The sequence below is a fragment of the Ammospiza caudacuta genome, chromosome 2, assembly GCF_027887145.1.
Source record: "Ammospiza caudacuta isolate bAmmCau1 chromosome 2, bAmmCau1.pri, whole genome shotgun sequence".
NCBI classification, from domain to species: Eukaryota; Metazoa; Chordata; class Aves; order Passeriformes; family Passerellidae; genus Ammospiza; species Ammospiza caudacuta.
Genome location: NC_080594.1, coordinates 39,286,092 through 39,310,317, shown reverse-complemented (window position 1 = coordinate 39,310,317; position 24,226 = coordinate 39,286,092). Strand labels below are relative to the sequence as shown.

The window sequence follows — 24,226 nt, the reverse complement described above, 5'->3', positions numbered from 1 at the left end:
ACTGACTACACATGTATGGAACTGTAGTCACCGATTCCCAAAAAATCCTCTTGCTCTGTTCACAAGTAAAGAATTTACCGTGCCAAACTTTTGCTATCTCATGTGGATGAAATCTAGTTTACAACAGTTATCTAGACAGTAATGAGACACAGAATGGCGAATCATGCAACTGGTGGGAAAGAAATGACCAGTATGAAATAGAAACACACAATTCAGATAGTTGGGAAAGTCCAAGTGATGAGTGCAACCACTCCTTTTATCCAGAAGTATAAGGATTATACCCATATCTTATGTGCACACACAGAATCACAAGGAATAAAGGGCAGGAATGAAGGACAGACTTACTGTAGGAATAATTAAGAACACCAGCTTTCTCACACAGTAAACCAAGTGGTTTCCTCAGTTTATATAAATGAAGCAAATTTTACTCTGCAGCTACTTTTACAAATGGAGCAGACAGTTTATACCATGCCAGTAACAAAGCATCTTTCTATGACCCACAGAGGACATCCTCTTCCTTCACACAAGACAGCCTCACAATATGGCTACAATTTAAATGACAGCACTTTCCTCATCCACTAAATGGGTGACCTGGTTACAGAAGGACATCAAATAAGTTAAACAGGACTTGCACCCTGTGAACTCGCATTAACTGTGCCTGGTGATCATGATGTTCCTTTAAAAGCCTTTCAATATTACCCAGAATAATCTTCAGAATGTTTCCAGAAACTGAGGTTAGACCAACAGGTCTATAGCTTTTTGGGTCTTCCCTCAGACCCTTCCTGTACATAGAGTAACACTGAGAGAGGTCCTGTTGCCACATCCAATAGCTCCTTCAGAACTCTGGCATGAATCCTCATGGACTTGTGAACATCCAGCTGATACAGCTGGTTCCTTACAATTTCAGTGTCTGCAAATGGATTGTACTGATATACATGGTCCTCCAAATCAAAGAGCTGAGCAGCCTATCAATGTTATCAAAGATGGAAGCAAAAAACAGTCTCTGCTCCTTCTACATCTCTATTAGTCAGGTGATCACCTTCAACAAGTATCAATGTGTTTTCGTTAGACTTTTCCTTGCTATTAACGTACTTTAAAAAGCCCTTCCCTGTTGTCAGATACAGCATTGACCAGTTTCAGCTCTAATTGAGTTTTTGGCCTTTCAAATCTTCTCCCTGCATATGCAAACCATAGCTCTGTACTCCTCCTATGATGCCTGACCTCACTTCCAGAGATCACACAGTTTCCCTTTACTCTTGAGCTCCACGAGTTCAATGTTCAGCCAAACTGCTCTTCTGGCCCACTTGCTGGACTTACAACATGCTGCAATTGCCTGCTCCTGCACTTAGAAAAGACGGTTCTTAAAAACTGACTTTATCAGTATTGATCTAACTGAACAGTTTAAAAAATGCCAGAAACTGTTTCTAAAATTAATACATGATTCAATAATAGTAAGACAAACAGAAAACTCTCTGAATATATCACCAAAGTTAGCACTGCCAGGGATATGCCTTAGAGAGAGCACCAATTCTTCTAGTTTAAAATACTAGCCTATTGCAGGTTTTTCCATAAAAAATATCCCAAGAGCTGCCTATCCTGAGCAACCTGCCATTCACAATGTTGTCTCCATCACAGCACCTTTCAGATTGACTTCTGCACTCCCAGCCTTGAATGATCAGTTTTCCTTTCTTCTGATAACTTTAAGCAATCTGTTTTTGGGGAAGTGTCCCTGTCCATGGCAGGGGTGTTGGAACTAGACAAGCTTTTAGGTCCCTTCCAATCCAAAACATTTTATGAGACGGTTCTAGAACTACAGCACAGTAGCAGTCCTCCAAGCATGCAGCAAAACATGTTCAAACATTTATGCATTGTTACTATAAAAACATAAATCCTCAAACACTGGCTTTCACCAAGGCAGTTGCTGAAGTACCATTAAATTTAACATATTTTGGTTTAGAAACAGAAACCTTTCCCAGTAACTTCTACAGCCTGGCTCCATATTCCACACCAATAATCACTCTAGAGGAGTACAATTCCAAAAAATTTGTTTCCCTGCTAGGTCTCCTTATCAGATTACACCACAAAATACTCACGTCAGTGATCCAAACTCCAGAGTTTTCTCACTACAATACAAAGAATGTGGAAAAAATCACTCCTCAATATGGCTTGCTTTCTCAATTTCTTACCTGTACCAAGTACAACTAAAGCTTGCAAAAACACTTGCTGTGTTTAAAGTTTGTTCACTTGTTTTGATTACTCACCCCACCAAAATGGAGATTTATCTGCTTCCCTAAAATATACCAAACTGAATAACCACAAAACATTTTTGAGAAAGGAAATTACCACCTCAAGTCTAAATATACTATACTACTATAAAGAAATATACATCAACATATTTGTATTTGAATGTTACAAAGTTACAAAATTCATGTATTTCTTTACAGTGTATACTTTTAACGATTACAATGCTGTGATATCCCTCCTTTTTAATGTGTTTAGACTAATGGCAGTTATGGCAAGTAAATACTCTTAACAGCACTGAATGTTTCATCAGAAACAACATACAGTATAAAAATTCCACATTGCTCTCACACAAGTGTTTCTGTCACTTTTCCAAGCAATACATAGTAATACTTTCTTTCCAAGAACACTAAATAGATGTGTTTATATACAGATCTCTTATATAACACACACTGTTGCACTGCTTTACTTTTTAAATGCATGTACTTTAGATATTTTTCTAAGAGTCCAGCACACTGATTTTTTTTTATTAAAAACACCCAAAGTTTTCAACTAAAAACATATTACAAATACTTGCCCAGAGCACGATTTTACAACCAAATTATAAAAGCCCTAAATCTCAGGTTTTATAATACCATCGGTGACAGAGTCATAACTGCAGTGACGCGACAGGCGCCGTTATAATGTTAACAGCCAGTATGCAAACACTGAGGCAGCCCAAGGGAGGAGCAGGGGCAGCCCCACAAGTGTCCCTTCACACATGCCACAGAAACTTTAGGTGGCTGTAGTTAAACTTTCTCTAGTTTAATTAGCTACAAAAGGCAGGGAGAAAAAATCCCAAACAGCCAGGCAACAAGACAATTAATTTCATTAAAACTGGAATTGTGTCCCCTCTTAAAGCTTTATAGTTCTTGAAATTCATTAATACATGACTTCTTGATCAAGGGTCCAATAAAATGAAGTTTGCCATCTAGTTACTAGCAAAACACAACTTAAAATGGTTTTGAAACATCAGCACATTTACAAAACACTTAGAGAACACAATTTTTTCCTAGAAAGTAGTCACAGAGGACTTAAGTACAGGCTCTCCGCCAAGCTATGGTACTTCTTTAGAAGTCAGCAAGGTACAACTGATCTAATCAGATATCCAGTAACTGGCTGGCTTCAGCCAAGTCTCAAATCACATTTCAACAGCTTGATTCACAACAATTTTAACAAGTATATTCAGTTACTTCCTTGTTTTCTAACAGTTTCAGTACTTCTAGAATGAGACAGTGCCATGTCTTTCACTCCAAGCCACGTATCTCCTCCTTCCTGAATGTTCAATTCCTGGCGATATCATTTAATAGATGTTGAAAGAAATGACAGGAGACTGCAACTTGGAATTACAAACAGAAACCAAAAGACACAAGCAAAATATGCTTTTTTAAAAATCATAAATAAAATTGCTTCAGATCACCAGTTGGAAACACCTCCTGTAGGAGCCAACAAGGATTGTATGGTTAAACAACTCCATACAAAAGTTAATAAAATGAATGCAATAATTTCCTAAGGAAACTCAATGAAATTTAAGGAACTGAATCATCTCTATTTTTGAGGAGACATTAACACAGCCTTTAATGTCTAATACTACAAAACTGAATTCTATGATGAAACAATTGCAGACTTTAATAGAAGATGTAAAACAGGTGAATCTGCAAAGAACATTATATTAAGTATAATCATGCAACTGCACCTATCAGAACCTTGCTTGCTTATTATTATATATCCATAGCTATTATGACAATATAAACATAAAGAATGACTAAAATATTGACAATTAAAACAAATTAGAGCCAGTAAAAATGCTTCCTCCTAACCCTAGAAGGCAACACACAAAGCTTGAGAGCACTAGAAAAAGTGGAAAATTCTGAGTTCCTCCTAGTGGAGTAAGGGACGAAAGGCATAGAATATATGTTTGCAATGTGCAGATTCATAATATCCATGTTTATCTATCCAAATCCAACTCTTATCTAAGAAATCATTTTTATCAAAACATTACTAAATCATATTAATGTGACCAGTTCTCTTTCAGTAATCTCACAGAACATTTATGGATACATACACAAAAAAAAGTTAAGAAGTGCTTTTATTCCTTGGTCCTTTCCACAGATCCTGATAAACTAGTTCTCATAGACAGCAAAACTATATTTTATGGTCATCACATAGAACACACATGGACATATTAATGTGCCATTTATATTTTTATAGACCTGCAGGAGCATAATATAGTGCAGAGCATTTCCTGGGGCTGTTTAAAGCTTCTATGCAATGTCACCTCCCCTCCTCATTGCGAGTGTCCTGAAAATCTGTAATTAGACATAACACAGATAAAATCTACAATCAAACTAATTCTGTCACACATTAGAAACCATGTTCCTGCTCACGATTATAATGTGCCTAGCCAAGCTATCAATCTCTTTTTCCCAATCTTCCATATGAATTACATACTACAAGGCTGGTACACATGAACAGGAACACTTGGAAGAAAATCTGATTTATAAGCCTGCTGTTCCCAAGTTCAGGACTGACAAGGACACTGCACAAGCAATGCCAGTGAGGTACTTAAAATAGGGTATCCACTTGGGAAGAGATTAAGTGATTAAGTTCAATGTTGCTGCCAGCTGCTAGCAGCAATTTGAAGGGCTAGAGATAGGTTTATGAACTCAAATCAGGACTTTCTCCCACTTTCCTGATTTTTCACTACAATTTGTTCTAAGCTGTTCAGCAGATAACTGAAAATGCCCCTGTGTGTCCATGTGAAATATCAGTTTCCTAAGGGAATGCGAGTCTATTAAAATTTGATTTTGCCTGTAACAGAAGCTAACAGGCAAACAGATGTGAAATCAGAAAGTCATATTTCACTGTCAGCAGCAGCATTTTGCACATTATTCATAGTTGCCATCTGAGAACATACCAAACAACTTTGTATTTTAAAAAAACCCTAATTTTCAAATACCTCTTGACATCCTTTAACAATTCCTTTCATTACGAACAATGACTCCACATTTTCATATATGTGTTATACTGCAATACCAAGAGTTCCTTCTTTCCTTTAACTGATCCAACATAATGTGAATTTTTAGACAAAATATCTTAGGTCACACATCATGGATTCTGACAGAAAGGGGAATAACCCTACAGAAATTAAGTATTCTAGCATCATTCATTGCATACATGCTGTACCAATATACTTTTGTCATTTCCACATACATCCATTTCAACTTCTATTTCTTTCAAATTTCAGATGCTAAACAGAATCCTGTTCACATGTCACAGCTTCCATACATTGCCACGAACAAGTCTAGAAAAACCCATTTTATATAAAATTTGTTTGCCTACTCTTTCTGTTACTCTTAAAGAGCATGGCTTTGCAACTTTCTCATAGTTGTTTTGCTGTTATTCGAAAGCCTTGTACAAGTTTAGCCTCATAAGCAGTTTCAACTCTCCACTCACAAATATTTTGAAAGGTACAAGAAGGTCACAGACTGACAACCAGCCTGATTTCTTCCTCTTTAATGTTACCTAGAAATATTAAAAGTCAGGCACAGAAAAGCCTCACATTGTAACAAGTCTGTAGGAAAAGTTAAGCGCGTGTTACCACCGATAAAAGGGAAAAAATACATTTGCTCTCACCCCAAAATGATACTCTGATGCCAACAGCAGTGCTGGAGTCTAACTAACTAGATAAAGTTTTACTAACATGTATCCAAACTCTTAACAGTAATTACTACAAGATGAAAATCAGTGAGCTAGAGAGGACATGAAAAAGATAATTAACTCATTTGGTAACTTGATTATGATTATTTGGTAACTTAATTGCAATTATTTTCTCTATAATTACATTAAACAAAGTGATTTAGAAGTGCTCCCATACTTCCAGAAACTCTTACATGTCCTAAATCTTCAAAAACAATGGCTCTAACGCATTCTTTTAAAAGGACAGAACTTTGACATACAGAAAACTTGGCATAGGATTTGCTTACTCCACAGCTGAAGTTCAGGAACGGGGCCTGACTGTGAGTCAACAACATAATGATACATATTTGCCATTATTTTTAAATGACTGCTTAAGGAAGTTTCAGACATCCACAGCAATCTAAAGTGCATTCACACCACGTGTAGTACCTCCTTCACTATCTTTTTAAAAAGAGTAATCCTTTACTTTACCTTTCTTTTACCTTCTCTTCCTTAAATTAAACTTACTAACCAGATGCCTAAAGCACCTCACTCCACAGTAAATTAAAAAAGTATTGTAATTGACACTATTTTACAAGCTACCAACATAAACTGAATTTCCAACAATAAAACCGTACTAGCCAGGATTTCATCTGCCATCTTCCTGGGCACATTACAAATGGCAGCTTTGGGCTATCCTTGGAGTTTTCTTCCCCCTCTTAATACTTTCATAATGAACTTACCTCTGACAGATGAACTTCAGCACCTTGCCTTAAGTGAAAGGCTTTGCTTTCTGTACCACTACATTTCATCCAATCTGAATTATTTCAACTCACCCACAATTTTCTCCACAACATCTTGTAATACCTCCATCTTAACCAATGCCAAGTTGTTAACTCAAGTCATCAGCATTCTCCTTCTTTGTGACTAATTACAAACATTGCTCAAATTATATTTTAAAAAACAAACAAGAACAAAACAAAAGTTTCATTAGGGAGCCCTAAGCAACCAAGCTTTATCAGGCAATTCTGAGCAATGCAATTGCACATTAAACAAAACAAACCACAAACAGGAAACTGAATGTTCGTAAAGTTTTTCACTGCAGTTTTCTAGATTTAAATTTAAGGTTACAAAAAGACACTATTTCAGATAAAAAGACACTATTTCAGATTAACTGTATTTCCAGCACTCTGAAATAAGCACAGTGAACTGTCAAATGTCAATCATCAAATGACCAAAGCAAGAAGTATTATTATATTAAGCTGAAAATCCATAAACACAAATCCTACCTGCTTTTCCTTTCAATGAGAATAGCCATGTAAGAAGCAGGTAAAGCTGCACCAAAGCCAGGAGACCAAAAGTAGAATTTTCCAAGTATCTTCCTGAAAAAGTAATTTAGACACATATTACATGCAAATGGAACATTCATGCACCACACTGTATTTTATCTGTATTACAAAATTAGCAATGATTTATTAACTTTGTCTTCTTACATTAATCTGTACTTAGTAATGAACACTAGCCATTATATTTTTACAGTTTGAGAATTCTCAGAGGAGTTGCCAAAGTGCTTCAGAAATACCTGAAACATTTCATTAATGTATTCATTTCATTTAAGTGGCTACTTTTCTTCCAGGAAGTCAGTGTCTTCCAACACATATTTTTGAAAAGTTGCAGATACTAATTACAAAAAAATCTTCTAAAAGACCTTATAGCAATTCATCTCTTTGCTACTTGTCCAAATACAAGTAGGATATTCAAGAAGACCTGCCTTGTGGAACAAGTGATGCAGTCAGGTGAGACAGAAATCAAATCAAATAATTATAATACATGCCACACTCCAAACAGACGATTCACTGATGCTAAAAACAGCAAAGTACACATTTACAGTAAGCCAAGGAATCAGTCTCTACATTACAAGTGGAAGCAACAGTGAATTCCCAGTCCTATTAAGCTGGCTAAGCTCTCATTTTTGGCAGATAGATCTGGATTTCTTTTGGAGTTCACACAATTTGAACTACCAAAATTCCTTCAACAATAAGAATTAAAAAAAAAATTCATTATACAAATGGCAATATCTAAGAAAATCTTTCTATAAATCGGTCATTATTAAAGGAAGAAAGCCAAACTGCATGCCAGACACAATGTCGCCCACCATGTTTGGTCTGCTGAGGAGACCTGCAACTTCAAACTTATTCAGGCCAATCACAGGCAAACGAGTCAGAGTTGTGACATTTGGTACCATGATAATAAATATACTTCCATTATACCAATGCTGCTCAGCTGACAAGCACTATCAGTGAGAAAACAAAGCTCTAGTAGAGTCTACCCTTCTAAAAACACAGCAAAAAAAATAAACAAAATGGCAAAAACACGGTAGAAGAGGACACCTTCTTAGACAAAATTTCACATTGACAAGACAGAAGAGAGAACCAAGATAATTAATCAACACCATCTGATTAGCTCACTTTCAGTCTTGCCGTCAAAGGCATGAGCAGCCTCATCTCATACTTCTGCAAAAATAACATTACCAGCAAGCAATGCCAGCTTACGTTCCTAAGTGAAAAGAGAGCCAGTGTATCAGCAGCAAGTGATGTAATGGCAATTACACACACTGCTCATTCCCACGGCTGCAAAAGGATAATTTCTCAGGATGACAATGCCAAATGCTGCAGGAGCTAAAGTTCATTATTAGGACTCTCTCAGAAAGTAATTACTGTATGAAGTTTCAGGGAAGTCATTTTAAGCATCTTAATAAGTATGAACACATCTTACCAGACACACCTGTTAAATAACAGAACAAATGCCTTTTCTGTGGGAAAGAAACAGTAATTTGTTCCTTTGGCATGGTTTAGAATCCTTTTATAAATGCTTGCATGTTTGGTTTGACAAGATTTCGGAAACAACAGTGACACATTTTACATAATAAAGTCCAGTGGAAATAAAAATGCACAGTCACTAACTGAAACATTTAAACTTCTCCTGAAGTGAATGAAATAAGGTTTTGTTATTACTTGCATGGTTATTTTCACATGTTCTGTGGATAGAAATTGGAGTAAGAATGAGGAGTTCTTTCAGGTCATGCACCTAATTCCTCAATCTACAAGTTGTATATGGACAAAGTTAATTACTGTAGTTGATAGACTAACAGAACCATGTCTTTGTGAGGTTTTACATGTCATTGAACCATAAACCTAAAAATCACACCTTTCATTTAACAGATGCAATGCCTGTCAACACAGGAACCCAGCACTTCCATCTGAAGCCCAGACAGATGTAGTCTGCTGGATCTCACCAGTGGAAGAGATTACAACCCCCAGCTGGACTGTCACACATCCTTCACAGAGATCATCACCCTCACTGCTCTGCCAACAGAGCAGCCTGTACACAGACCCTAATTCATCACACAAAAAAAATAGGAGCTAAAAGAAAGTCAGTCAAGTTAGCTTGGCAATCTCTTCTAAAACAAGAACATCTACCCACTGCCTAAGTTATTGCTGACATTGGATTTAGATATTTTTGACATTTTACCCACCTGTAAAATTCTAAGAGTATTAAACAATGCCTGGAATAATTTAAATTCTACATTCTTGCCTAAAGTTTACATCCTTGAGAATTTTCATCCATTTCAATTTTGGTAGCTTTTCCTAGCAGAAAGGAAGAAACTACATGAGTTAACATGTCCAGCTATAAATCCTTACTCCATTGCTTTGGTCTAGAACTCCAGGAGGGCAAGAGCCATCCACTGCATGGGGTTTGCTGGACAATGCTGCTTACGAGTTACTGCTGCTGCTAGAATACACCTTTCAAGCAAAAACAGATAGAAAAACTGCAGCATATATCCTATAGTACAAATCTATCACATCCAATCTCTCATCACTATCTGGAACCAGATGGAGAGCACCTAGATCTTCACAGCCTCCAACAATCTCTTTTCATGGTTGCATATCAATTCCAGAAATACTCAGGCCAGTTAGCAGAAACAGAGGTGCTGGTACTTCTTTGATGGTTTCAAATGTTTCTGGCCTAGATAATCACATACCATGACTCTTGCTCTCAGGGGCTACTGAAGGAAGTACAGCAATAAGTTCAAAGAATAATACAACCTCAATCAAAACATTAAGAAAACATAAACATTAAAAAAGACCAAATTGGTTAAAAATAAAGGACTGAAGTCTCACATTTCCATCCTCCATCAACCACACAAGAGCAGGTGAGAGAAGCAAGCTTATATGACTCAAGCTGCAAGACAAGTATATTAAATACAAGATATTAAGTACATTTCAAGTGAATGATTTTTCAACATTATGAACTTAGAAGAAACTCTTAAAAAGGTATGCAGAGCTCAGTTTGTAAAGGTGTCATGTACTCATTCAGCTTCCTGGTGCAGTCTCATTTTTTCTCCAAACACCACTCACACAGCTCCTTGACCATATTCAAGTGTTGAAGTGATTTGTTCAAAGAACCAACCCGTAATGATCCTCAAACACCTTCCTGACAAATAGCAGCTAGTTTAAAGCCTGTCCCTGAGTAAGGACAGAGCTGCTTTTTTACTTTGCACTTTTCTCTATCAAATTTTATAAGTGATTTTAATCAAGATTTTTCTGAAATGGATGAGACTCAGTTTTAGATTTCTGTACCCTAAATAATCTCATGCAATCTCTCATACTAGTATTCAGCCCCTCTTCCAGATTCCTTAGGTATTCCAAAACAAAAGACATAACAGGAACTTCACTGGTAACTTATTCTACTATGGAAACCAATTATTTATGCCTTATTTTGGTTCACATATATTAACTACTTGCTAATCATTTACTAATTCCTGGAAGACAGAGGACCTTTCTTCCTGAAGAGTCCTAGCAAGCATTCTTGTCACAGGCACCTGGGAATACATGGAAAATGCACCACATAGATCACCACCAGGTATGTACTCATTCTTCAAAGGATACAAGTTTGGAAAGTATTTCTTCTCTGATACATAACATGGATAACAATCATGTTATCCACTGTTTTCTGAAATGTCATTTAATAGCTCTTACATATCCTAATCACTTAATTGCTGAGGCTCTGAATTTCATTTTGAACAGAAAAGCTCCAAAATTCTCATTATACTTGGACATTCATGTACTTCAACAGGCACCATTACCATGGCTGCCTTAAATACTTGTTTGCCTCTATTAGTGATTTCAGTTCACCAGTTTCAATCAGCACTCTAGCCAACAACTTCTTAGTGGCAAGTCCTGCAATTGCAGGTGGTGGGCAGTGTGCAGAGACTCTGCCAACAAGGATTCTGCTGCAGCTGTTTGCTCCTCAGGGGCATCCCTTTGCAAGAGAAAAAGCACATACACCTCCCAAGATGCTGGTTGGTTACTGTGCAGCACAGCTGTATAAATGGCAGGGTAAGCACTTACATGTGTTCCTTGTCCCATTTTTGGAATGTGATAATCACTGGAACTGTCCTTTACATGGTTCTCACCTAGTTCACCCAAACAATGCTTCAAGGAGACTTGGAGGGCAGGTGGGCTAGGCAGCATTTCCATTACCCAGTCTGCATCTGGCCACGCTGTTCTGGAGGTCAGAACAGCTTGAACTGCTATGCCCACATAGGTGAAAGTGAAGCCATGCCAGAGCAGGACACTAATCTCTTACCTACTTCACTGACCAGCACAGGCACGGTCATGGATCTGTTAGATGGCTAACATCCTCTGTAAGAGGAACTGCTGAAATAAAACCATAGCAGCAGAATAACATTTTACTACAGCACTGGAATAAAGCACTGCAGATTGACAGGCAAATTCATGGCAGAATAAGGAACAGCACTCTGTAGTTCAGAGGAATAAAGATGAATCGATATTAATACAACCTAGACTGCTAGAAAACATCATATTCTTTAGAGCTCATTACTTATAGATTCACTTTGACCTTTGAGAATTATTTACTTGAAAAGTATTCCATGGCTTCTCAGCCAACTCCTCTTCTTCTCTGCCTTCTCCTCCACCTTTGAAGGAAAGTTGAGAGGCCTCTAAACAGATTCAGAAGTAGGGCATAAGGGGTTTATCTTTTAGAGGGGCTGGTGAGTATGCTGTGAGTTAACTTTCAAACATTCATAGCTCCTGTAGGCTTTACATGTCTGTGTGTAACATCTCTTAAAATAAATGCATAATCATATTAATAAAATGCAACTTTTAATTATTAACTATCCTGATAGTTACTTGAAATATATGCTGGAAACAGAATACAGAGATGCCTTTTACGCTCATTTTTCAGAGCAAATCTGTATCTTACAGAATCCCAGAGGCTGTGCTGGGATTTCCTTCACTTATGATCATAAGGAAAAGTACAAACTTGGATAACTGGATAAATTCAGTATAATTAAAAGTTACCACAGCCTCTGCATGAGGAAAATAGAAACCAATATTAAATTACATCAATTATTTCTATAAAAGACAGATTAGGCCTTTTTAACTCCCCTCTAGAAATTATCTGAATTTCCTGCAACAATGTATTTTGAATCTGTAAAACAGAGAAAAAGAAGCAAAGTGGATACCTTTACTTGTTTACTCATTTAGAAAATTATAAAAATGAGAAGAAAGTAATTTTTAAAAAGCAAAATTTCATATTCAAATGGTAAAATCAGAAACCAAGATGATTGTTGTAGCTTTTATTATTTCAAAGCACTACAAACAAGTCAATTAGAAAAAGACAAAAATTATTATACAAATTGAAAAGTTGCACAAAAATAGCTTTATTACATTTCATTTTTAGGAGAGTATACCAACCTTAGAATGCAAAAGCAAGCAATATACAAGGTCCCATTTGCTGTCAGAAAGGAAGTTGACTGCAAGATCTCAGGTAGCAGTTTGTACAAATAATAATCAAGCTTTCGTTTCCTGAGAATAGCTGCAACCTGAGAGAGAAGGGAAGAAAAAAAATGGAGGGCAGACTTTAATTCAGTTAGGCACTTTTTGCACATGGTAAAGAAATAGAAAAACAGAAAATGAGGCATACCCACTTAAGTAGTAAAACAAAGCCTATTAAACTTTATGGACAATACCACAAAGATTTGCTTTGAACTTGGTCAAGCCGTTACAATATTTATACCAGGAAATACATCAAGCAATATGAAATGGGAAGTATAGGAGGAATTTTATTACCTTGTTAACATTGGCCATAATTGTCAGAAACATTGTCTGCCAGGTATCAAAACTTTTAAGATGTTGACATATCTACAGAGTTCTATCTTTGAGACAATAGACAATCACATAATTGTGGTCAGAATATCACTAAAGTAATCCAAATACACGTCTTACACAGTGCCTGTGAAGTGGTGATGTATTTTTAAAGGTTTTCTACTTCAATTAAAAAACTGCAAGTCCTCAAGAAATGTTCATGATCTGCTGGGAGAACAACAAATTCCTGACATATTTCACAGAATTGGTATATTACCTAAAAAACCACCTGTAGCAGAAAACAGGCTCAATCTAAAGAATAAACATTATTTTTGTTCAGTTTAATGTATGTCCCAGGTATTATAAAGAATAGCTTATTTAGTGACTCAAACACTACAGGTCTTCAAACTTTTTTTTGTCTACAGAAATTCTGCAATTAGCTAACAGGAAGATGTAGCAAACCAGGCTTGTCTCAGAGACACCCAGGGCTAGACAAGAGGCAACAGACAAGCTCAAGTATGGGAAACTCTGGTTAGACCTAAAGAAAAGAAGTTTTCATTTGAGGGTGGCTGAATATTGGAGGAGGTTGCTCAAAGTTATTGTGGACTCTCCACCCCTGGAGACCCTTGAAACTTAACTAGAAAAGTCCTCAAGCAACCTCAGGGCCTCCCAAGGTCCCTTCAGCCTATGTGCTCTTATGACTCCATGAAAGTATACTTTGAGTGCACCATGAGACAATTTTTCATTCTACTAGGATTATTATCTGCAAGATTGATCTCTAATGCAATACAACAATTATCTTTAGCTGCACTGATCTCCCTGGGAGTCTCACAAGTGGATGGAGTTTTTGGTCAATGCTTGGAGAAACAGAGCAAGCTTCATATTGCTAGTGCTGATGAGAAGAAAGAAAGACATCCTGTCAAATCCATACTGCCAGCACATCTCAAAGGCTTGGTTGTGAGAGGGAGATATTCCTCCCAAACACTGTCCACTGAATAGCAAGTGGATGTTTTAGAATCAGAGATGGGCTGAAGATTCCACTAAAACTAACCATGGGAAAGTTCTGCCAAAATCTTGTTTCCAAAATGAAGCTTGAACTAAGGATTAAGAAGAAATCCACGCATGAACAGACCTCTGAAAACAGATTTACACATTACTTAATCAAGTATCAAGACTGCTTTGAGCATAATGGATTAGGCAATAATGCAATCCAGATAATTGTCCTGCTGAAGGAAAGTCTTAACATAGTCTAAATGCCAGATAACTAGTTGCTACCCACTCAGCTATTTCTAGCATACTGTAGGAAGGACATGAACATTGGAACAAAATAATTTTTTTGTTTTAAGAACACAGCTTTTACACCAAAGCATGAAGTCTTGCTCCCTCAGACCAAAGTGTAAGAAGTGCAACACAGAAAGATTGGTATCTTACAAATTAATGTCAAATCAAATTCAAAAATTTATTTCTGTAATGTCTCCAGGAAGTTTTAGATTAATATAAGTTTCTGGTTTCCTTCCCTTCACTGTGCTACTCCCAAATGAAAAACAGAAAAGAATCAGAAACAATAACACACAAACCATTCCAAAGAAAATTGCTCACACTAATTGAAAGAGAAATATGTGTGAGAGCAATAGAGCTTCATGCACGCACACACACACACAAAAAAAAGTTTATAAAGGCTTAAATTTTCTAATTGCTTTATAGACACAAATGAAGCTAAATATTGTGTAGGGCTGAAAGCAGGCAGGAGCAGTCTATAGAGTTCTTCTAGTCTTCTACTGCCAGTGATGTGATTACAGGGAAAAAATACCAGATATTTCAGGATACCATTTTGCTGTCCCTATCAATGCCACACATTTCAGAAAAGTATTATTAAAGTGCAGAAAGGTTATGAAATCTGATGTCAGAATACAGCAGCTCATGGCTCCCACTGGGATACACTTTGCTCAAGTGAGCTGGGAGGACATTGTGATGAAAACCAAATTCTTACAATAAATGTACTGGTCAAGGCTTAGCAGTGGATGCCAATAGCAGAAAGAATGGAAGGAGAGGGCATTAGGACATCCAGTGGGTACTTCCTTGGCAAAATAATAATCTCCACAAAGATGCATTGAAAAAAAAAATGGTCAGAATTAATAAAGAAATAGATAGGAAAAATATTTTCTAGCATTAACTGTAGAATTCACACAAACGCATTTTGACTCTCCAACATAAAAAATGGAATTATAAAATTTCAGTCCACCAGTTTCATGATACCTCAGTTTGTGGAATATCATTACTCAAGTCCTTTTTCTTTTTTAATTTAGTCTTTATATGAAAATGCTAAGCCCCCTAGATCTAAAAAAAAAATCAGAATTTATTTACTGTGTCCTAACCATGGAAAGAATATACACAATTCCAACACCATCCCTAAACCACAGCTACACAGTCTAATGCAAGATTAGAGCTAGGCTATTGGTGTTCCAGCAGAAAAGGAACATGAGACAAACCCAAGCATGATTTGAGGCACCAGCCAAGCCTGATTATTTTCACAATGTGTCATGTAACGCCTACAAGCATTCATCATCCAACCACAATAACCTCAGCTTCACCTCCAGCATCCTTAATCCTCACCTGTGTCCCTGAACTATGCATTCCACAAGAGGCACTGCACACAGAGGATAGTTTGACTTAATTAATGCAATTAACTGGCTGACCAATGTACAGCTGGACAGGTTACACAGCAGGCTAAAACCACCACAGGCTTTCTGCCAATTCTGTTGCCCTGTGTACAACATTTCTGTCTCTCCCTCCTCCACCTCCCTCCCTAACCATGTCCTAAGTTTGTACAGAGTGCATGACTTCAAGGACTACCCCTCCATCAAAGTTTGGTGGAATCAGACAACACATACTACACTGACTGATGGAAAATGGAAACAAGCACTACCATCTCTCATTCCTTCACTACATCCAGCTGAAATCAACCGCACCATAACAAAATTTTATTAAAGAAAAAAAAAAGAATTTTAAAAACCCTATAGAAATATGCAGACACTTAGCCAAATCCTTAGGAAAGCAGAGGTCAATAGCATTTATAAGCACAACTATCTGACATGTTGAGGCAACTTTAAAATGCAAATTTGGAGATTACCAATACAACCATGCACATGGTTTATATAATCCATATGCTGCAAGTCATTAAAAACCCAAGGAAAAATTTATTAAGTAAGTCACATGATAAAAGCAATCTCCAGTATTTAAAACAGTTAAGAAAAAAACCCCAGATTACTCAAATGGTGGGCAGAGCTACAAATACATGTCAGATTTCTTTCAAAATCATATACAATTATTTATATGTTCTTGTAGAACCATTTGCAACTTTTTACAAATTTTACAACAACATTACTCTTTTGTTTTATAAAAATTATTTTTAAATGCTTTGGAGTAACTGAATCTCAAAATGCCCTCAGGTAACACTCGGGTTTTGAAAGACACTTGTTCAAATAAGCAACTTCTTTCTCATGTGTCCTCTGAAACACTCAGATTTGTTTTTCCTTAGTTAGCTCATCTCTTCTTGATTTCACAGATTACAAAACCTGGCTCCCATATTGTTTAATTTCATAACTCAGTTCCTGCAATACTCTGAGGAAGAACAATGTGCCTCCTGCTCTCTGAGTTGCCTGTCTCATGTGAGATGCTATATAAGGATTACCATCAGTGGTTTAAGTTGCTTTGATTTGGATTTTTTTAAATTTTCCATATCACCCGACCAACTAAAAACAGTACTCACATATTCTTTAATGACATCTAAATTACCTTCAAGCCTGAAATCACTCTCACTCCATGACAACTTATCTTTACTATTTGTTTTCCTTCTACTGAAATGAGTTGGAGACTGTATTTTATTCCCTTTAAAATGCCTAAGTCAGCATAATTTTAAAGGATTGTCCCCCTACCCTGAAATTCTTGTACTCTACTGTAAACTGTATGAACTTAAGAGAACAGATTTATTCCTTGATACACAGTCCCTGCTAGTTCTGAGTATTTGTAGTGTCTTTACCAAGATCTTTGCTCAGTCAGTCAAGACTGAGGCTTTCCCCGATTTCCAATATTACCGTGATGCAGGTTCCTGCTTACCCCTTCCATCTTTGAGCATAAGTGTTTCAGTTCACCCTAATTCATTATATGATTTTTTTAAATTCTCAGCATATCTGAGCAAAAGATTCCTTTTGTTTATTTTCAATTTATGAAAGAATTTTTATAGTGTGGCCCAAAAGCCACCTGAACAGAGTGGAACGATCACAGCCTGGAATGAAAAAGTCACAGATTCTTACTTTAGTAACATCTAGGCTAATTTTAGTCATATTTAACCCAGCTTCCAGAAGAATCCAAAGGCAAGAAGACAGTGACCTACATCTCATTCATAACATAGCAGAGACACAGGACATTGCACAGTACTAAGAGGAACAGATATCCAAAAGAAGGCAATCACATACCACCATCACAGCAACTCTAGGTACTGGATCAGACAGAAGATAGATTACTGACAGCCTAACCCAGAGATCCAAGCTGGCATCCAGAAGCATGTTCCACAGTAACACCATCATCCTCCCCAATCTCCCCATCCTACTTCTGAACACACAATGGTTTGCAGCACAAACAAGGAGAAATCACATTTTAATATATCCAGCAATTCCTGAGTATTTTAGAATACAGTCTGGGCAGTGCAGCCCTCTTGCACCCCTCACAAAGATGATAATGACAACTCTATCTATGCTGGCAGATAAGAGAGGATCCCCTTTAGTGTTAGCTGGCTCCCCACCTTTGCTCAGGACCAGCTCAAACAGCTCTCCCAAGGGAAGCTGTGTGCAAAGCAAACGTGAAGCAGCAGCAGCACAGCCAAAGTGCACCATCCATCCTTGGGAACAACCTCTGGCCCAATCCCACAGCAATGTGCACACAGCCAGGAAAGTGATGTGAGACTCACACTGCAGCTTGATCTGTGGCTGGTGATTCTGTCCCACCTATAACATTTTCAGAATAATTCATCAGCACAGTAAGAGTTGTTCTTGCAGTTGTTGTCTCCAGCCAAACAGGGATTTCCCTGTGAAGTGTCCTGCCAGCTGCCACATGCTGCCTGCACTGCAGCTCCCTGGCCCATGCTGTACTCGTACCAATGTCCCTCCCACTGACATTGCAGAGGAAGGAAAAGCACTTTATATTTATACAATAGCTGATAGCATTTGTGTCTCTGACAGTATGATATCAATGCTATCCTATCCTAGAGAGGTTACAGAATAAAGAATGGAGATGAAGATACAGAATACAGTTATTGATGGGTCAAACAGGGCTCAGGAAGACAACAGCACTGGAATCTTAAGTAGAAAAAAATCCCTTCTGATACAGAAAGAAGCGACTGGCATCTAAAAACCTGAAGATTATTCTAGGCACAGGAAGAAGCAGATATGGCACAAGTATTAAGAAGTATTAGAAGTGAAACCAAAATGAGAATCAAAAGTAAGAAAATGAGCATGAGAAGAAATTAAGAAAGAAAAAAATCAATAAAATAGGTCAAGTGCTGAGGATCATTAAAATCTGTACTGGGGCAGCAGACTGGTTACATCTGTTCTGAAGGGCGGGCTGAAGCAGCCCTCAGTGCAGAGGACATGTGAGACAGCCCCGCTGGCAGCCACAGTGCCCCAGGCCTGCTGCTCCTCTCCTCCATGCCAGCAGATCTGTGTGGGAGAGGCGTCTGCAGTCAGAGCCAGGGTAAGCCAAGAGTCAGCTCGGGCCAGGGTTCAGGCTGTGCTCTGGCTGTGCCCTTTAGCAGCAGGAAGGAAGGGCAGCAGATACAGGGGAGCAAGGGGGTGGTGCTGGGAAGGAAGGGCAGGAGAAGTAGCTGGGGAGGGAAGACCTGTGTTTGAAAGGGAAAAGGGTAGGACAGAAGTCAGGTTGGAAAGTGAGGGAGGGAGCCTGTCTTAAATTAGGTGGAGAACAGACAATCAGACTAAGAGAGAGGTAAATGGCATGACTGACTCTTGCCATTCCATAGGCAAAAGGTTAGAAGAATGAGTTCTAGAATTGCTACTACAAAGTAGCAAACAAACAATTTTTACCTTATTCAGATTAGGTGAAAATGTTACCTGATGAGCTTATCTCTGATGCACTACAAAGACTTCATACAAATGACTGAGCACATTTATCTACTGTGCACTATCAGCAAACAAATGTCTAAAACGTACAGGAACAGAGGACTTTGCTCTAATGCATGTGATGAACAGCACTTTACCCTTGTGAAATCAACAGAATCTTGGGAAATGGAAGCTGAGACAACTCAAAGCCAGTATTCCAGCCTTTTCCCAGCTTCATGCAATTTCCCTGTTAAATCATTTTCTTCTCCTCACTTCTGTGAATTTCTAGAAATCTGACTTCTCCAGCTTTGAAAACACAAGATGACACTTTCCCATTTCGTTTAGCTTTCATTAATGTAAAAACAAAGTATAGATGGAAGAAAATATAGCAAATTCAGAGGAAGGACTTTTTCATTGAAGCTTCAAGATATCAAGCCAAATAGTTCTCAAAAAGTGTAATTACAAGGTTTATGAAAGACTGTTTGGGGATTCTTCTGCAGGTATAGATGCTAAGCAACTTTTTTTTTTTTAAGCGAGTCTTATAAGACTTGCATATGGAGACATTCAGTTTGTGCAAACACAGGCAGCTTTAATTACAAAACAGGCATTCCTGCCAGCCCCTTCATACAGGGAGAGACAATTCTATTTAGATGTGAAGCCCATTTTCACTAAAGCAATCCATTTGTATTGGAGCAAAAATAAAGACAGTGCAAGTATGGTGTCTCAAGGCTATACTTTTTCCTAACTAAAAAAATACTCAGGCACAATTACTAAAAAGAGAAGGAAAAAAAAAAAAACAAACAACAACTAAACAAAGAGAACAGCACTACTTAAAAGCAAAGACTCTATACAGTCACTTACTGACAGCCAATATTTCACTTACTAACACCACTTAATTCAGCTCCATCAGTCTCCCACAGACCAAAGAGAAACAAAGCCTTTGAGAGATGTGGGGTGAAGCTGCTATGAGTTTGGACTCTGGATTGTAACTGTCCCTAACCATGTTCTCTCAGTGAACAACCTCTGGTTATTTATTCTCATCTATTCATTCTCATTCATTTCTACACAAGCTTTTGTGAAAGGAAACTCTTTCATCTCCTTTCCTTAGTTATTAGCTTGTAGCAACAGGAGGAACAATCAGAAGCCATTTTACAGACTTGACATAGAAAAATGAAGTGCATTTTTTGTTGCTGAGCTCTACAAGGGACCAGGACTAAGTACTACCAGAAACATTATGAACATACACTGATAGAACTATGAATACAAAATAACTTAAGTCCATCCTCTTATGTGAACCTCAACATTTCTGCTGTACACCTGTGGTATTTCATTTACAATTAAAAGGTCTCAAGCACAGCTGTAACTCCAGCAAAGAATGACTTCTGTGATGACTCTCTTAATTCAAGACTGTTCTTTCCCTGCCAGGCTACTTAGCTTGCAAAGCTTCTGCTTCCTCCTCTGCAGCCCACATTGCACCCTTGTCCTCTTTACCTTACACTGGTTCTGGTGCTCATCAAATCCTGCTCAATAATCCTATTCAATTCATTACTGCATCTGAAAATGACCCCAGCTAAAAGCAGGGTAAGTAACCTCTTGTGGGTTAGCTCATGGAGAGATGAGGTCCAGAACCACACAAAGAAAAAGTACAGTGATGTGTCTGGGAGCAGAGACTGGCAAGTGCTTTCTCTGTCTTTAGACAGGATCTGAGAGCAGCTCAGCTTTAGACTACTCTGGCAGGTCAAGTTAAACAGTATCAACAAGAACCTAAGAGAAACTAATCTGAACTGCAAAGAAGACAGTGCAAAAAGCGAGGCAGAGGTTTTACAATATAGCAGGACACTGGTTGAGAAGGTTCCCACTTCACTGTGGGTTTGTGACAAGATGTAACTCTTTATGGGGTCACAATGCAAAACAGGTCAGGAAAACATTTTGCTATTTTAGGTTTGTTTTTCTTTTCAAAGAAATAAAAAATGGGAACTTTCCCCCTAACCCATGACTGTACAACTGAGTGACCCATAACAGAGCTATAAGCAGGAAATCTCTTGACCAGGTTTGGTTGTTGGGGATTTTCGATTTAATTACAGAACTGTTTAAGCTGCTTTATACTCAGCCAGACCTGACAGATCCCCACTACACCTCTCATGGCTCACTTCAGAACCATGCTCTGCTGGTACAAGTATTTATGCTCCTACAGAGCAAACCAGATAGGAAACAGATCCAAAGAAAAGAGCACTGGTTAGGAAGAGGAGAAGAGAGAATGTTCTTTGTATTAGTTTCATGATACAGCTCACTGTATGCTCCCACCAACAGCTGCCACTCCTGTCTGTGGCAGTTCAGAGTGAAAATGTTCACTGCCAGAAACAACAACTTCTTAGGGTCACGCTGCTACCAGTTTTAGCAGTTACTGTTTTATCACATAAATGGATGTCATCATAATTTTCACTCATAAACCCTTCAATGGGAGCTTAACCAATGTCAGGATGCTGTAGCCCCACTCCTTTCCTTTCCTTTATTATAGCTCAATAATTTTGTTGCACCAGCACTGGTGCAGACTCAGTGACTTGCGCTTGTGTCCATCCAGCTTGGGAGCAGCTCGGTGGGCAGCTCACTGCTCATTCCCCAGGTACCAGTACGGGAGAAGCAGGGAGGTGGGGACAGACACACTCACCTGCAGCAACTCCAGCTTACATTGGCAGCCAGGGTGTTTACACAGGTGATGCAAACACATCCCAGCTCTTCTATCTACACCCCAATTTGCTGGAAACGTGCCAGCTGAGGTGATATAACCAAGCCTAATTGCACATTCTCACTAAGATACCTCACCTGTAGGATACTCTCTGAATACTCAGACTCCTTTAGCCCTCATAAATTTTTTTAGTCTTGCTTCATTATGCAATGGAATCTCCTTGATCTTAAAGCACTGATTAGGAAGGTGTCACCAAGACACGTGTATTACACTTGCTGCTGCCAAAGACACAATGCTAGCCTCCCAGGCAAACACTACAGCTTTTCATTCAGGTATCACAGGTATTGGAAGATGACAATAATACAACGTTCAGGCATGTGCCGTGCCCCTCTACCCACCAGCAGCAATCCTCTCACAGTATGTTATGCCTCCAGATGCCACCACCCCCATGTCTTGTCTCTGCCCTACTTGGCCAGGATTCAACATATTCTCCCTGCCATGCCTTTCCCCCCTCAAACACGAGGTTCTCCCCACCACACAACCCTGCTCCTTCTTACACCAAACGGCCCCACCACCATCCCTCTCCTCCCCAGCACCAGACTCCACACCAAACCATACTATTTGCCATTCTTTCCCTTCACTCCAGGGTCAGGCTGCCCCTTGACGTGTCTCCTATCCTTTGCCTCCGACCATAACCCTCTCCCCCCACCCCAGACGAGCTTCCCTTCCTCACTATGCCTTATGTCCTTCCCCCCCACCCCAAGCCAGACTCCCCTCGCCATGGCAGCGCTTGTGCCCTCCCCAAAAACACCCCTATGCCCTTCCCCCTCCGCTCAGGCCAGGCTCCCACCACGTCCTTTATAGCCCCCTTCCACGCCAGGCCAGGCTCCCCGCTGCGCCCTGGTATCCACCCAAAACCAAGGCCAGGCTCTCCCGTCTCTGATACCCCTCCTGCCCTTGGCGTCTGAGGCCAGGCCCCCCCTTAGGCCGGGCTGCCGCACACACACACGCACACACCCACCAGGTAGAGGGTGCCGTAGATGCGGAGGGACTCTGCCAGGGCGCTCTGGGTGACGTGCAGCACGGCCCAGGAGCACTTGGGGTGCCAGGTGTGCCCGATCTCGTAGCAGCTGTGGGGGATGGACTTGCTCAGCGCCGCCATCTTTGCAGCGCGCGCGCGGAGGGGAGGGGACGGGAGGGGGGCGCGGGGCGCGCGCGGCCGCCGCGTCACCGCCGGTGCCGGGGGAAGAGGTCGCGCGGGGCGCTGCGCGCGCCGGGGTTACTCGCGGGCACAGCCGCTCTTCCCACGCCCCCCGCCCCGCGCGCGCGCCGCTCGCGTGAGCCCCGCAGCCAATCCGGGGAGCGGCCGGGGCCGGGGGTGGCGCGAGCCGCGGGCGGGGGCCGGGGGGGGGGCCGGCGGCGCGCGGAGACGCTGAGGGCGGCTGTATGTCCCGAGTGTGTGTGTGTGTGTGTGTGTGTGTGTGTGTGTGTGTGTGTGTGTGTGTGTGTGTGTGTGTCACCGTGTGTGTGTCTGTGTGTCTGTGTGTGTCTGTGTGTCTGTGTGTGTGTGACCCGTCTGTGTCCCGAGTGTGTATGTGTGTGTGTGTGTGTGTCTGTCTGTCTGTCACCCGGGGGTGTGTGTGTGTGCGCGTGTGTGTGTCACCGTGTGTGTCTGTCACCGTGTGTGTCTGTCTGTGTATCACTGTGTGTGTCTCTGTCTGTGTGTGTGTCTGTGTGTGTTACCGTGTGTGTGTGTGTGTGACCCGTCTGTGTCCCGAGTGTGTGTGTGTGTGTGTGTGTGTGTCTGTCTGTCTGTCACCCGGGGGTGTGTGTGTGTGTCTGTGTGTCACCGTGTGTGTGTGTCTCTGTGTGTATGTCTGTGTGTCTGTGTCTGTCACCCGTGTGTCTGTGTGTGTGTGTCTGTCTGTCACCCGTGTGTGTGTGTGTGTGTGTGCGCGTGTGTGTGTCACCGTGTGTGTCTGTCTGTCTGTGTATCACTGTGTGTGTGTCTCTGTCTGTGTGTGTCTGTGTGTGTTACCGTGTGTGTGTGTGTGACCCGTGTGTCGTCTGTGTGTGTGTGTCACCGTGTGTCTGTCTCCCGAGTGTGTGTGTGTGTGTCACCATGTGTGTTGTCACCGTGTGTGTCTGTCCCCGTGTGTCTGTCCCCGTGTGTGTGTCCCGCGTGTGTCCTCCGTGTGTGTCCTTCGTGTGTGTCCCCCTTGCCCTTTGGGCGTCCCGCCTGTGTGTCCCGCGCCCGTCCCGAATGTGTTCCCTTCGTGTGTCCTGCGTGCATCCCGTGTCCT

General features: G+C 40.0%; 1 protein-coding gene across 1 annotated transcript in view; it reads right to left on the bottom strand.

Annotated features, from left to right (window-relative positions):
- TMEM135 (transmembrane protein 135) overlaps positions 1 to 23,124 on the bottom strand; it is a 156,985-nt gene extending 133,861 nt beyond the window's left edge. Inside the window, exons 1-3 of the mRNA XM_058824835.1 lie at positions 22,945 to 23,124; positions 12,738 to 12,865; positions 7,248 to 7,340 (exon numbers count right to left, since the gene is read on the bottom strand). Of these exons, the coding sequence (XP_058680818.1) occupies positions 7,248 to 7,340; positions 12,738 to 12,865; positions 22,945 to 23,085 (362 nt within the window). The 5' untranslated portion in view covers positions 23,086 to 23,124. The remainder of the gene's footprint in view (positions 1 to 7,247; positions 7,341 to 12,737; positions 12,866 to 22,944) is intronic.
- Positions 23,125 to 24,226: the final 1,102 nt, after the last annotated feature.